At 41.0% G+C, this 14615-nt stretch overlaps 1 protein-coding gene across 13 annotated transcripts in view; it reads left to right on the top strand.

Annotated features, from left to right (window-relative positions):
• Window positions 1-14615, top strand: part of NBEA (neurobeachin) — a 530623-nt gene that overhangs the window by 360442 nt on the left and 155566 nt on the right. For all 13 annotated transcript variants that reach the window (XM_068930067.1, XM_068930069.1, XM_068930074.1 and 10 more), the window contains one exon: window positions 13313-13449. In XM_068930067.1, coding sequence (XP_068786168.1) covers window positions 13313-13449 — 137 coding nt within the window. The remainder of the gene's footprint in view (window positions 1-13312; window positions 13450-14615) is intronic.

Genomic DNA, 14615 nt, shown 5'->3' with positions numbered 1-14615 from the left:
GCTCATTTTTAGTAAGAATTCTATTCTTTTGGCGAGAATAGCATGAGCGATTTTGAGAGATAATAGTCATGCATGGTATCATATGTGTGATTTTACCAATCAGTGAAAAAAACTAAATCCTTGAATACCTGATGTCTGTTTTGCTGCATGATTTTACATAGAACAGCATCACTATTTTACACGATTTTGAGTATATACAAGGTGAATCTAAAACTTGAGACCAGTAACTGAAATCAAGAAAAACAGTGGGCAAGGTGGGTTTTATGCCTAAGAAAGTTAGAACGCATAGGCTCTAAAGAGCAGGCCCCAGTAAATCCAGACTGTCATTCTTCATCTAATCCTGGAGAGTGATTATGTACGTTCAGTGTATGTGATCTGGAAATCTGTGAGATATATCAAGTCATGGTATATCACATCATCATTTATATCTGGTTAGTTTTCAGAGTGGAATGACACTTAGGAATTTCTATAGTCAGATATGTCCCCAATTTAACTTTAAAGCTTAAATCAATTTAAACCTGCTTTATAATGATTTGGATTGTCTCAATAAAGAATTGGAATTAAACAAAATTATTATAAACCAGGTTTAAATTGATTTAAGGTTGTCTACATTTAACTAGAACAATTTAACATTCCATGAAACTAAGGTACCTTTTAAAGAAACAAGACCTTAGTTTTTAGAAAGCTTTCAATTAAGACAGTATAAATATTACAATATTTTGATTTGTGAAGTTAAAACTAAAAAAGGAAAGTTTGAAACAGATTGAGACTGTTCTTGCAAAGTTGTCTGTACGTACCTTTTGTTCCAGAGGCTCTGTATAGTTTTTCATCAGCCATGTGGCACAAATCAAAGTTCACTTTGATAAATTACATATGGGATGGAGAATTTCTGTAGCTAATCATAGTCTGAATATTTTTATTATATAATATTAGTATTCCATATGTTGCAATGGCAGTTGGTCAGATTTCATTATATTAAGTAGCATTTTAATAAAATACAAAAATCAGAATTCATGTTCCTATGGAGTTCTTAGAATCATGAATTCTAAGTTAGCTTCTAAATTTTTTAAAAAAGCAGTGTTTTAACTGTCTTATAGTATAATGAGTTATCCAAACCTGTTGTTCTTGTCTGAGCATTTACATATTAAAACATTTTACATTTTTCTGTTTCAGTTTTAGCTCCTTTTCTTCCCAGACTGTTCACTTCAAGAGGCAAGTCACATCTCTGTTAGAACTAATAATTGAGATAGTCCAGTCTATTGTAGCATTTTTCTAATATATTATGAATCTGTGGTAATGCAATCAAATCCACTGTAGTAAGTTAATATTACTAACTCTTCTGCTTTGCGTTTCCTTTTTGATTTTCTAATGCTGCAGTAGGGCTCTTACATACTTACCTTTTCTTTTAAGAGCCTGAGAATGCAAATTTGCTAACAGTTTGTGTTCTGCTTAGTAGATGATTTTTTCAGAATGAAAAATATATGGATGTGTTCTAGTATCATAAACTAGCATTCCCAAAGGGGGTTGTGTTTTAACAGATAATTAATATTCTTTTGGCAAACTAAAAAACAAAGCACAAACTTCACACTGAAACGGATCCTAGAAAGCAAAATAAATATTGAACCACTTAAAGTTTATGAATTTTACATTTTAGCAATACATTCTCTTTTCTTTGTCATGAAGTTGCTGTTGGCTTGAATTGTTTGTGTGTATTTGAGACAAACAATTGTTTGTGTGTATTTGAGAACAGAATGTGGTCTTAATGACATTTTTGAAAGATATGCATTCTACAGCTAGAGCACATATCATCTGTTTTGTCATATGGCTGGTAGCACTAGCGTATAAGCCCAGCCAGGCAAAGTAGCCCTGACAAAATATTTCGCTAGTCTCTAAACATTAGTTTCTGGAAGAGAAGAAAGGAAACAAAGATAGGAGGATGTGAGGCTTTCGGTATTTAAGGAAGACAAAAGGCTTTGGCAGACTTCTGTCTGGTCACTTGCATGGGCTCAATCAACTCAGAATCTGACTTCCTCGTAAGTGAATTATATATCCTCACAACAGCCTTGCAAGAATAAATACATATTATTCATTCCATTATACAAGGAGATTGAGGAAGTCAGCCAAGTAAGCCCATGGTAAGGCGCTAACTGACTTTAATACATCTTAGTCTTAATGTGCCTTAGCCTTCACTACAAAATCTTCCTTTCTTCCTGCACAGCTGCCTTTAGGTGGAAGAAAACCCCCCACAATGCATATATGTCAGTAAAGTTTTAGTGAGAAGCAGCAGCCCCGCATTGCGTTAGCTTTTATCAAACCTGAACTTCAAAGTAGAAATTCTTCTAGAAAGCAGCATTACTACCTGCTAAAAAAGAGCTGATCTTCCATCCAAGGTAGCGTTGCTAGCTAGTCCACATTAACGTGAGAACTAAATGCGGTAAGCCCTCTCTCCAGACTTCTCAGTAGTGTGCTGAATTTATTGACTTACTGCCCTGTGCTAAGAAGCACATTGTGTCATGGGGATTTGACAGCCTGTAGTATTATTAATGAGATATAAGACCTTTCACTTCCAGGTCATCTGTTTGAAGTCCAGACAAGATTGGTGGCAACTAAACGTTATCAACATCTGTTCTGTGGCCTATGCAAAATGAACTTTCTGTCTCAATTCAGACAAACTGTTAGAAATCACCATAATTTTGAGCAATTTCCAATTGAAAAAATGTTCAATAGTGTCTTTATGAGAAATTGGTGAGAAAAGTGCCAAAAGTTCTACTGTGTAGAACTATGGTTAAAACTACACAGCAGCACCTCAGATGAAAGAGTAGGTCGTTTACCCTTTAGAGGATATTTTCTATTTCAGGATCTAACAAAGGTTTCATGTACTTGTCTGATAGTATTTTGAAGCCTTGCATAGGGCTAGATACCATACTAAAAACTGTATCTAGCTAACACACCAAGGAAGTGCATCTAAGGCCACAAAAAGTTCATGGAATAAGTATTTGGAACTGAAAACTTAAAAACAATTGACTCGTGTTTATATATATGTGTGTGTATATATATATATTAATCTGAGACTGAATTTCCTGTACTAGAGTTGACCAGTGTGGACTCTGGTAAGCTGTTTGCAGCCTTTTCTTAACAGTTCTTAAGGAATAATGGAGGGGCATATTTTGTTTTTATTTTTATTTTTTTCTCAAAATGCTCTCAAACCCCCTCAAAACACTACTAAGGTATGTTAGATCATTTCCATGCCCATTGCAACTGGTTTTAAAGAAAGAGTGGATTTTCTGAAAGTAAAGAACAATAACATGGGCCTCTGATGAGAAGGCAGATTTTCAAACTTTCGGATTTTTCAGAAAAAAACAATCATTTTTCTTGAGGCCAACCAGTAAAAGTTTTGTTAAATTATCTGTCAGAGTAGCATGACATAATCAATCAAAAAACAGGACCAAATAGCCCGCTATATTGTCTCCAGGAGTGACCACAGCCTACCCAGTCGTTTGTAGAGAAGAGGGGAAGAATCATGTTCATCCCTCTCAAGCTCCTGGAGGGCTTGGTGTGAGAACTCTCTCCCACCTGCCCTGGCCAAGGCTTCTGCTCCCTCCATGGAGCACCTGCAGGAGACTGCTCTCTGCAGGGAGCCCTCTCCTGCGGGGCTGCAGGAGCCCTGCCTTCCACTGTGTGCTCTCCTCCTCTACCACGGTGGCCATCCGCACACCGTTGGCTCTGAACGGCACTGAGGTCTGGAGGGATCCTGCGTCGGCAGAAAAGAGCAGCCCCAGGGGAAGCTTGGGAAAGACTCTAACAAGTGTGTAGTGATGCTTTCTGCTGATTGTCTCCAAGCCTCCGACCATTTGCATCTCTGCAGCTTCCCGAGTCAGAGGTAGTATTTATTCTTTCTTTCTTTCTTTTCTCTCTTTCTCTCTCTTTCTCTCCCTCTCATTCTCTGTCTCTTTCTGTCTCTCTCTCTTTTTCATTTTCTCACTCCTCCTTTTTCTTGCTTGCTTTCTTTCTTTTTTTGTTATTCTTTCTCTCCGTCTTTCTTTCTTATTCTCTCTTGCTCTCACCCTCTTTCTCTCTCTTTCTTTCTCTCTTCCCCTTTTTCTTTCTCTCTTTGCCTTCTCTTTCCCTTTCCCTCTCTTTCTTTCTTTCTCACTCGCTCTCTATCTTTCTCTGTCTGAAGGTTGCTAAGGTACCTGAAGCCTTCCCTGTTTTAAGTTTTTTAAAGAAAACATGTGTATGTATGCACACACAAATACGTCAGTTGGACAACCAAATGTCAAATATTTCAATAGAAAATATCAGAGCAAAATGTTTTGATATTTCTCCCTGCTTTTCAAGTTTTTCAATTTCAACTATTCACTGAATGCAACATGCACTCCTGAATAGCTTTCTCCCCCTAAAATCCATTTTCCTTGCAAGTTAGCGCTCAAGATAGGAATTTCTTTGGAGGAGGGGGGATGTGGGAGAAGTGATTCTTTTTCCCTTTTTATGGTAGACACATAACCACAGAAGCCTTGTACTTCCAAACATGGAAATTCCATTCAGCCAGATTTCCATAGTTTCTGCTTATTATATATTCAGATTTTGATCCTCAAGTCTAAGTACAAAAAGGAAAAACATATTTGTATGAGTTTAATTTAGAATATAGACTCAGGCGTAGACTGAAAGCAGTTATACTCCTGATATGTAGTTGGCTTTCACATTGAAAACAAAAAAAAAGCCCCACAGTGTCTATAACATTCTATTTTTAGACATCTCAGTGTTTATTTTAATCATTTTTTCCACATTGCTATCCAGAATAGCTTAAAATTTTATAAGATGGTTGTCAGTCACATATGATAGAGCTCCTAAGCACAGCTTTGAAGAGCTCTTCTCTTTTTACCTTACTACACCCCATTCTAAAACTGAACATCTTTGACTTTTAAAATGGCAGCTGCATTTCCTACTTTGCAAACTTTTGAAATGATTCAGTTCAAGCATTGTTGCTTTGTATTTGTGGAAAATGCCCTGAAAAGTGCTTCATGTGCTCTTACTATCCGCTCACACCAGACTACTGATTTCTTTTCTTCATAGCTTGCAAAACTCTTTTTTTTTTTTTGAAATTTCTGAAACTGCAGAATTAGGTTACAGTGGTGTTTAGAAAGTGCACACTCACCTACTGCATAGGTCTATAGTTTCTCCCTTGTCCCAAAGTACCACACACTAGGTGCAACTGGTTAGCTGATCAAAGATCAAGCCAACCAGCTATCTGATACATAGGAGACTGTAGGAAGGATGGTATCATATGGCACTGCAAAAATGCACACCTAGGCGTAAGGAGCTAATTGTGTGAGACTGCATACCTCTGGGCCTTACTTCGCCTTCACTATGCAGTTATCTCCATATGAAAGTCCCTTTTCTCCAAAATCTATGTAAGACCTACATGGATTAGCAGTATATAGGAATATACAGTATCTAGGAGTATATCCAGAATTGTATTAACACTATCTATATTAAATTAAGCACTTTCACTGACCTATGGACAGATTTTTTCTTTTTTTTCTTTTTTTTTTAATACCGATATCACAAAAGCAAGCTAAAAATCAGTCTAGAAGACAGTTTGGTTAAGTCCTAGTTTCAATGGTCAGAAATTCTACAAGTGGCAACCTCATCCAGTGCATTTGAGTAGTCCTTACTGGTATCCTGTTAGATGAAGATTTTCAGCTTGGCCTTCTAAGAAACTAGATTTATGTGAGCACACTTTTTCAGTCTTTATCTGTGTAACTTCTGAACCTGGAAGCCATTTTGAACAAAATCTAATGCAGGAATAGGTATTTCAGAGGTATTCTGAATTCCTACAAGGAAATCAGGTTGTTAAGGAAAGAAACCGTACATGATAGAGGTTGCAGAATCAGTTCTGATTGTATTTGGTACCAGAGAATCTATCTGGGAGAGTCTTTAGAAGTTCCCTAAGTGTGGGAAAACGAAAACATGCAGTCAACCACTAAGATAAAATTATATAAGAGAACAATCTTTATTGGTTCCAGTGTTGTTTAGAGATGCTCTTTATATTTTGGGGTAATTGAGAAATAACAACTATTATGTTGTAATATCGTAGATGATTCTTATAAATATATCTGGCAAGCCATATGCTAATTCAGCAACTTATTTTGTTCTTCCGAAACACATACATACAAGTAGCTAACCAAATAAATGATCTTAAGAATATCACAAGCTATCTGAACATAATAGTTCCCTTCACTACAGTCTCAGGAAGTGTAAGACTTTTAGTTTATCCTGAAGAGCTTTTCCAGAATGGAGACTGCAAGAAATGAAACCTGAGGGCTCACATCTTTCATTTCATTTCTAATCAATTGAGCTCTATTGGCATGACAAGGTACACAAGCTGGACTGTATAAGATACCTGTCAGGTCTGGTTCACTCAGACTTGCAATTGGGATTTGATCCCTCATGTTCCTGACTTATAAAAATGAGTTCCTGTTTCAGTGTATATTGCATAGCATGATGCTATCTCTGCTTTCATATTTGCATTCCAGCATTAGATATACTTTTCTAAGGTGTGGGTTTTTTCTGTTTACTTTTTGATTAAATAGCTGGAGTGGTTCTCTGAGAGAGAAAAACTGTCATGTATGTGGTCATGTTCGGCATCACTTAAGGTTTTCTAGGTTGAAGACAGTTCCTTAAATTTCACCGGAAAATGAGGAGGAAGCCAGTGCAAGTCATAAAGCATTAGTATAATACACTCGCATCTGGGTGCGCCACTTAACAATCAAGCTCTTAGTTTCTGAAACAGCCTAAATTACTTAGTAGTTCCAAGGCATTAGCTTCAGGCAGAGCACACTGTATGAATCTAATTTTGAAGAGGTAAATGTATGCATTGCAGTAGTGGAGTGCCTATCTCAAATATTCATGTATTTCTGGACAGATGTAAATCATTATGGGGAGTCTTGATTATTATTAATACCTGATCATCTGCCAGGTTGCAGTTAGCTTGAAAATGTCCTGGAACATTACTAAATCCATAGAAGCCATTCAGTTATAGGACCTATGAGGTTCTCATATATACTACAAAATGAAATTGGACTTTACCTGCAAAAGGAGGCAAAAATTGATATCCTAAATTGGTTTAGGTTGCCTGTTAGACACACAACTAATTGTTCCTTTGGACCTTCAGTGAGGAAGTAGCTAATAAGATTGACTTTGGTATAGTGTTGAACGTGTCTCTGCACATTCTTTATTTTATTCTTTATTAAGTGGTTCCTTTCTGTCATATTTTGAACAAGGTAAAGAGATTATATTCATAGGAATACTGTGAAACATGTTTTTTTTCAGAAAGAAGTACTATGCCATATTTTTCTTTTGATGAGTCCAGGAAGGTATGGAATTCAAGTAATAATTTACCTGTGGAGGTGCATGTGTGGCTTCTATTCAAACGTATGCAAATTATGCATATGTTTGAGAGAAAATGCCATTATTTTTTCTTAGGTGATGTTATCTTTAAGTATTTTTCCCAATCTCATCATAAATAGGTATTTACTTCTTACTAGTTCTTTCAGAGTTGTAATATGCAAAATTATTTTTATTTACATTTCATTTTCTTTTTAATCAAACATAATTGTTTGCTGCTGATGGCACTACTTAAGAGAACTGAGATGCGGTAATTGTTTAGTTATTGTTGTTGAAAAAGACCATTGAAGTAGATCTTTGGTGTTAGTTGTAGTGTCATATGTGTTTTAGAGGAAAGGGGAGAAAAAGCAAGGAAAATTTTGGAAAACGGGGCCTATCCACCCTGGCAATGACATTCAAACAAACAATAAAAATCAATCCCTCCCTCACAATATGAAACATATGACTGTGGAAGAATAAAATGCTAACCAAGTAAGCTTGGGGATCTCTGAAAATGAGGGAAAGGAGTTGGGGGTGTTATTCAGTGGGGGAGGAGAAAAACAAGACTGTAGTCAAGTTTAGACTTAGATTCTGCTATCTGGAATCAAGAAGTTGTTCAGATTATTCCATTTATTGAAACTTTTGAAAGTGATTTGTAAAGGGAGCTATATATATACAGCCCTGTAGAAGCCTTGGTTTGAAGCAGGAGTTACTTGCTGTATCTGCTATAGTGGAGAACAAATGGGGGGCAACCATCCACATGTAAGTTCAATGTATTTATTGCAGGGCTTTTAAAAGGCTACTTTGCATCAGATTTATGATGACAACAGGAACAAATAGGCTAAATTTTGTCAATTTTTTTTAGGAATCTAAGTTGTTTACTTGTTGTTTACATGGCAGTGCATGTATTCTAATAATTATTATTGTTTTCTAATTGATTGACATTTTTTTTTGCTTTCCTAACTACAGCACTTTTCCCAAAGCTTTTGGTGCCTATAGCTATTTTTGCTTGTATCCTTGTATCTGCATGTATCACATTGATTTATATTTTGTGATGAAACTGAAGGGTTTTTTTTTTTTTGGGGGGTGGGGTGGGGTGGAGGGAAAGCCGTGTGTTGAGTGTGGATTGTTCCAAATATATGCACTTCTAGTCGTTCTAAGTGCAAGCCAATGTCAGATACACTGGGCATTAGAGTTAGTTAAAGTGCTGATTAATTTCAGTTATCTTATTTCAGAGAGATTATGAATGATCTTTAATTATTATTTGTATTATTTGAAAGTCTTGCTTCAGTATCATATCAAAGTACAAATTGTGATTTATACAAACTATTTTACATCATAAGGTTATTAGCTTCAACTAATCTGGTTTGTATTTTCCATGCTAAACAGTATATGAAAAAGAGATTAAGTTTTTGTTTCTTTTAAGGCAGTGTCATCTAAAAATCAAAAATGACAAAATTCACTATGTTTTTATGAGAATGATTATGACTAGATTGTAAAATTAAACTGGCCTGTATGATTTAATATGTTTTCAAATAATTTATTCCTCATAGTATTTTTCCATCTATAAATAATCACGAAAATATTTTTTGAGGTTAGACTTATAAACCTGCAGCAGGTAAAATTGCCTATTTTCATAATTTAGCATATAAAAGCATATATCTTTTCCTATTTAGGAATAATTATGCCCAATCATTTTAGCAAGTATACCTCCAGTGTAATTTCCAGTGTCATAAATATAACACATCTATAGCTCTAGCGATTAAAATGGACAATTTATGAAAATGAAAATTTTGAAATAACAGCTCAAAATATCACTCTTTTGGGGCTTTGTTTAAGACCAGAGTTACAATTTTATTGGTATTGCTTTGCTAGGCGTCAAGCTTTTCAGCTGATTCAACTTTTCACTTGCACTGACTTTCTTTGCTGACTTCAAAATACAAGAACTCAAGCCTCCGTTTAACAAAAACTAGAGGGAGGGAGGGACAAGGGAGATATTACATTCTGCTTTTATTCACTGGAACCTTCCAATCCCACAACCATTTACTTTTGGAAAAGAAATATTATTTTAAAATGTATATGTGAAGTACCGTTTATTTTAGAAATGTCAATCACAGGTGCCGACCACAGGGATCAGACAAAGTGGAAAATTCTGCATTTGAACAGATTGCAAAACCTGTGGATCTAAAGTGAGTTCTGGTCTGTTTTTAAGGCCAGAACTTCTCTGTCAGCGCAGTGCTGCTCGCTGCGGGCCGCCCGGTCCGCTCCAGGGAGGTCGGGAAGAGGCAACGAAATGATTCTTCAGAAGAGATGCTCTTGGTTAGAGTGCAGCCCCTTAGACGTGTGCCCTGTCGAGAAACCCCAAATTGCATGGCGAAATGGAGCAGCGAGAAGTTCGCTTTTTTTTTTTTCCCCCCCCACCCCCGGGGCTAACCTGGAAGTGTCCTCAGTATCCGCAAATGCTCTTTACGCGCGGAGGGAGCGCTTGGCGATATCCGCCTTCGTCCCGGGGCCCCTCGTCGCCCGGGCGGCGGCGGGAGCCCGCTGCCCTGCGCTGCGGCGGGGCTGCCGGGACGTACCGCGTCCCCCTGGGCCGCGCAGCCCTCCGCGCAGACGGCACCGCGGGGCGCCGGGAGCCCGAGCTCGGGGTCTGCCCGTCCATCCGGCGGCTGCTCGGCGTCAGGTGTGCCCGGCTCGCCTGGCGGTAGATTAGCAATTGCGTTTTGGAAGAGGACCCAAAGCTTCCCGGGAACTCGGTGCCATATGGAAAATCTGCAGTGTTTTGATTATGCGTTATGTAAACATTTTCATATCGGATCCTTAAAATCCAGAGACTCTCCCAAAGGGGATTAAAACATAATCCTCTCTCTCTATAGCTGTAGTGGATTAATTTCGTATTCTCTCAGTGGCTGGTTTGCTCCCTGAAGGCTACAACAAAAAGACTCACTGCTTCTTAAACATGCTGTGGAATTGGAAGTTGTAATTGGAGATTTCCAAAGGACAAGTGTAAAAATGATACACTGTTAACACAGAATATTTTTCATTTTGTGCTTTCAGGAGAAAAAAATCTATAAAGATTTTTTTAAACTTAGTTTGCACCCCCAGCCCCCCAAATCATCCCATAAATTGGCCAGTGTTTGGAAAACGCTTTCTGCTTTTCTTTGCGAAAAGAAAAGAAAAAAGAAAAAAGAGAAAAAAAACAACAATCAAACGTTTTGTCGTCTGCAAGGCACAATAATGCTTGCTCCTCGTTGCATTTTAATACCTTTGACATGTTTACATTGCAACAAATCTAGGGTGTCATTTGACTAGAAACCAGGGCAGATGCCAAGGTACCGGTCTGGGAGCCCCGAGTCTGTTCTCGGGAGGGGAAGGAGGAAGCCAGAATTCCCTGATTTCTCCTGTATTTAGTAACAGGCTAAGAAGTGAATATCCCCTTCCCCTCCATATCCCCCCCCCTTTTTCTGCAGCTCTGCCCCCTCCTCCCGTATGTGTGAGCGTGTTTCGCTAACACGCCCACGCAGCTACTTGCCGGGTGCACCCATTGTCTTCTCCAGGATTTCATACTATGGGTCTGGCCTTTTGGCCATTAAGTCCTGGTGACTTTATTTATATTTTAGCCACACAACACCAGGGAAAAGAGGTAATTGGATTAAATTGATGGTCATCCTTCTGGGATTCAGTAAAGCCCACAAACGCCTCCTTAAAATGATAGACTATCGGGTTGTTTCCAATACGCATCCTCTGAAGGCGGATTTCTGTTCGCACAAAGGCCCTAAGCCCGGCGCCGTGCGTAGGGCGAAGGGGGCGAGGGCAAAGTGGCGGCTCTCCGCGGCGCTGCTGGGGAAGGGTTAAAGGAGAGGTGGGAATGGTCTGCTTCAGAGGGCAAGTGCTTCTGCAGGGCAGGGAGCCGCTGCCGCTACAGATCCCCCTTCTGTAAACACAAAGAGAGGGGGCCTGGGGAATAGAAACCCAAATCCACTTGTAATCGTACAAGAGAATGGGGCATAATTACTTGAGCGACCTAGATGAAGATTGATGAGCCTTTAAAGCGGCGTTGCGGATCGATGCGGCTGCCCGGCGGAGGCCGAAGCCGGGCTTCCCGCGGCGCGGAGCGGCTCGCCTCTCCGCAAAGGGACGGAGGGAAGATGGAGGCGAGGCAGGGAGAGCAGCAAAGCAACCCGGGGCATGTGATGCAGATCAGCTGACTAGGGTCAAGAGGCTACCTTGGTTTATTAGGAGATGGAAAACAATAAAATGAAAGAAAATAGAGCTTGTATCAATATTATCCAGCCTGCCACGCTGGGCTGCTGAAAGCTGTCACTGAAGCTGGGCGTTTTAGCTTCCCCTTGTACACACAGTAATCCGTGCCTTCCTCTTTATTTATTTTGCAGCGTAAATGACAAAACATTGTGCAATACAGTCTCAAATTGGGTGTTACAGTAAAGTAAAACATTACCAACATGACAGTTAGATGCGCTGATACAGGACTAATTTGGGCTAAGTGAGTAATTTGAAGTGTTGCTTGCAAGATCTGCTAGTAAAGTGCAGCGATATTGGGGGAGGAGGAGAGAAAAGGTTGCCTCTATGCCTGTTAGCCTTGGTGCGACCTGCAACCCAAGGCTTGCCTTGCCCATGCCGGGCCCTCCAAACGCGCCCTGCCTTCATCCCGAGGGAGATCAGTGTCTGGGGACTGCAGCTGGGAGCGCAGGCAGGCAGTCTGCCAGCTGAACAAGGTCTTCATTATTGTACAGAAGATTTTTAACTGCATAAAACAACCAAAATCTTTTTAACATTCACTGAGATGATCAGTTTACCAGTTCCGAAAAGGTGCGTCAGTTACATGTTATACTGAGTTGCTCTATACTAAGGCTTTTATTATTTATATGTCAGATGTGTGTTTGTGTACGCATGTATGTGTGTGTGTGTGCTTGTGTATATAAATTAACCTACAGGGTTTAGTGGCTAAATCTAAAAGTGTGTTTTATTTTTAATCTCTTCCTAATTAGAGCGAGTGAGGTTCCTAAACGCTGACGCTGTCAACCTAACAGTAGATTGCATTCGTATTGAAGATAAGATGGCAAAAAGTGATACTCTGTAGTGTCCTTTGCATTAAAGCAGAAGTTATTTCCAGATGAAAACCTAACAATTTGTGCGGAAAAGGCTGCCTTTTGTAATAGGTCTTCCCCTACCCCATCTTTTCAGTGCTCTTGCAAGTGCCTTGTTGAGGCATATATTTTGAGTGAAGTGTTGTTACAGTAATTTTAAAAGGATTAACTGACAGCAAGTCGAAATAAAAATTATCTTGCCATAAATACTCTTAACGATGGTAGCCTTTGTATGTGTGTGTGTGGTATTCAAGTAGCTCAAAAAAAAATCATCTTTTGCGATACTTTCGGAGTTGAGGTTTGGACCCGGAGTTAAAAAATAACGCCGTCAGGTTTCCCAGGAAGGTTTCCGCGGCGGGAGGGTGCGGGCCGCCCTGCTCGCTGGTGCGGGGGCTGCGGCCAGCCCTCGCCCGCCAAGCCGCCGTCCCCGGTCACGGACACGGCGGGTAACGTGTCACTGCTATCGCAGCCCGCGCACATAAAGCGCGATAGCGTTAATGAGGAGTAACAGGGCACGAGAAGTCCCGGAACCTACTTCGGAGAGGCAGCTATTTCTCACTCTGACCCCTCTGAGTTTTGCTCCTTGTTGATTTATCTCGCAGCCCTTGGCCCTGCAGCTCCCAAACTCTTTTGCGTCCGAACTGCAGAGTTCAAAGCGCTGACCGCGGGCGGGAGAGCAATGAGACGGCCGGTTGCAAACAGCGCTTACGAGGGGGATCGCTGGGCGCTGGCTTTGCGGAGGGCCGGGCCGGGCCGAGCCGGGCCGGGCCGGGCCGGGCCGGGCGCCTTCACCTGACGGCGCTGCCCTTGTCTTGCAGGCCCCGTGGTGCTCAGCACGCCGGCTCAGCTCATCGCCCCCGTGGTGGTGGCCAAGGGGACGCTCTCCATCACCACCACGGAAATCTACTTCGAGGTGGACGAGGATGACCCGGCCTTCAAGAAGATCGATCCCAAGGTGAGTGCCGCGGCCGGGCCGGGCCGGGTCGAGCCGGGCCGGGCGGGGGCTGCGGCCGCCGGCGCTGGCCGCAGCCGGACCCGGGCACACGTGCGCCGCCGCGGCCGTCCCTCCCCTCCAAACTCCGCTGCCCTCGGCCGGCTCTCGCTGCGTTTTATCAAAAAGCGCAATGTATTAATGATGTTAAATCCTCTATTACGGCAGCGTGCACGTTTTTCAGCAGACTTTTCGCTCAATGCCTTTGTATGAACGTGGGCAGATTTAGTAGTTAAGCCAATTGCTCTGAAATCCCTGGAGGTAACAGCAGTCCCAGACCGCGGCCTTCCTAACACGCTGTGGAGGGTTTTACCCTTTTAGTGGATATCGGAGAATCCCTTTATTTCAAGAACGTTAGTTTCCATGTAAGAAAATACTGCGCATTTTAGTAAACATACTGATTGCTGAAATCCAAGTCAATGCTTGTTTTCTGGGAAAAAGGGGGGGGGGAGGGGGGGAAAAAAGAGGAAACGGCTATCGCGTGGGCATGTACCCAAGACTAGATTCCTGGGAAAGCTCTGTTTTTTCTAATATCGTTTACTGCTACCAATTCCCCACTCCCCCCCCCCCGAAAAAGCCCAAAGCCAGCCGCAGCAGCAGTAGGGGTGCGTGACTGGAGCCTTTGCGTGCGCCCGTCCCCGCTGGATCTGAGCGGAGGGGTTGGATCCGGGGCAGGAGGGGCTGACAGCGCAGGGCATTTGTTACAGAGTGCTCCTCTCTCCTGCGTTTTTCTATTCTTATCGTTGTGCTTGCTTTATTACTGTATTTTTGTGCCAGAAGAATGTCACAAGCCTCTCTCTAAGTGAAAAAGAGGAGAGAGACTTTTGAAAAGACCTTAGGATTTTTTGAGAACTATGACAAATAATCTCCAAGAAAAATGCTAGTGAACTCGTCTGAATATAAGTATGTTTGTAATAGGGTGATTTCTGTATTGGCGAGTAATTCCTGAAACTCGGAACTTTCTTCGCAGTGCTGGAAAAACAGATTCTTTCACAATAGCTTAGTATAACGGTTTCGCTAAAGTACACCCACTGTAAGTAGTTGCTGTTTACATCGAGTGTTACATAGGTGATTGGCCTCTTTCAGCACTTGTTGACTGTTAGGGTACTAAACAAAATACGTGTTGTTAT

This window comes from Struthio camelus, chromosome 1 (assembly GCF_040807025.1).
Source record: "Struthio camelus isolate bStrCam1 chromosome 1, bStrCam1.hap1, whole genome shotgun sequence".
Classification (NCBI taxonomy): domain Eukaryota; kingdom Metazoa; phylum Chordata; class Aves; order Struthioniformes; family Struthionidae; genus Struthio; species Struthio camelus.
The sequence above is the reverse complement of the archived record's forward strand: the minus strand, read 5'-3'. Positions and strand labels throughout refer to the sequence as shown.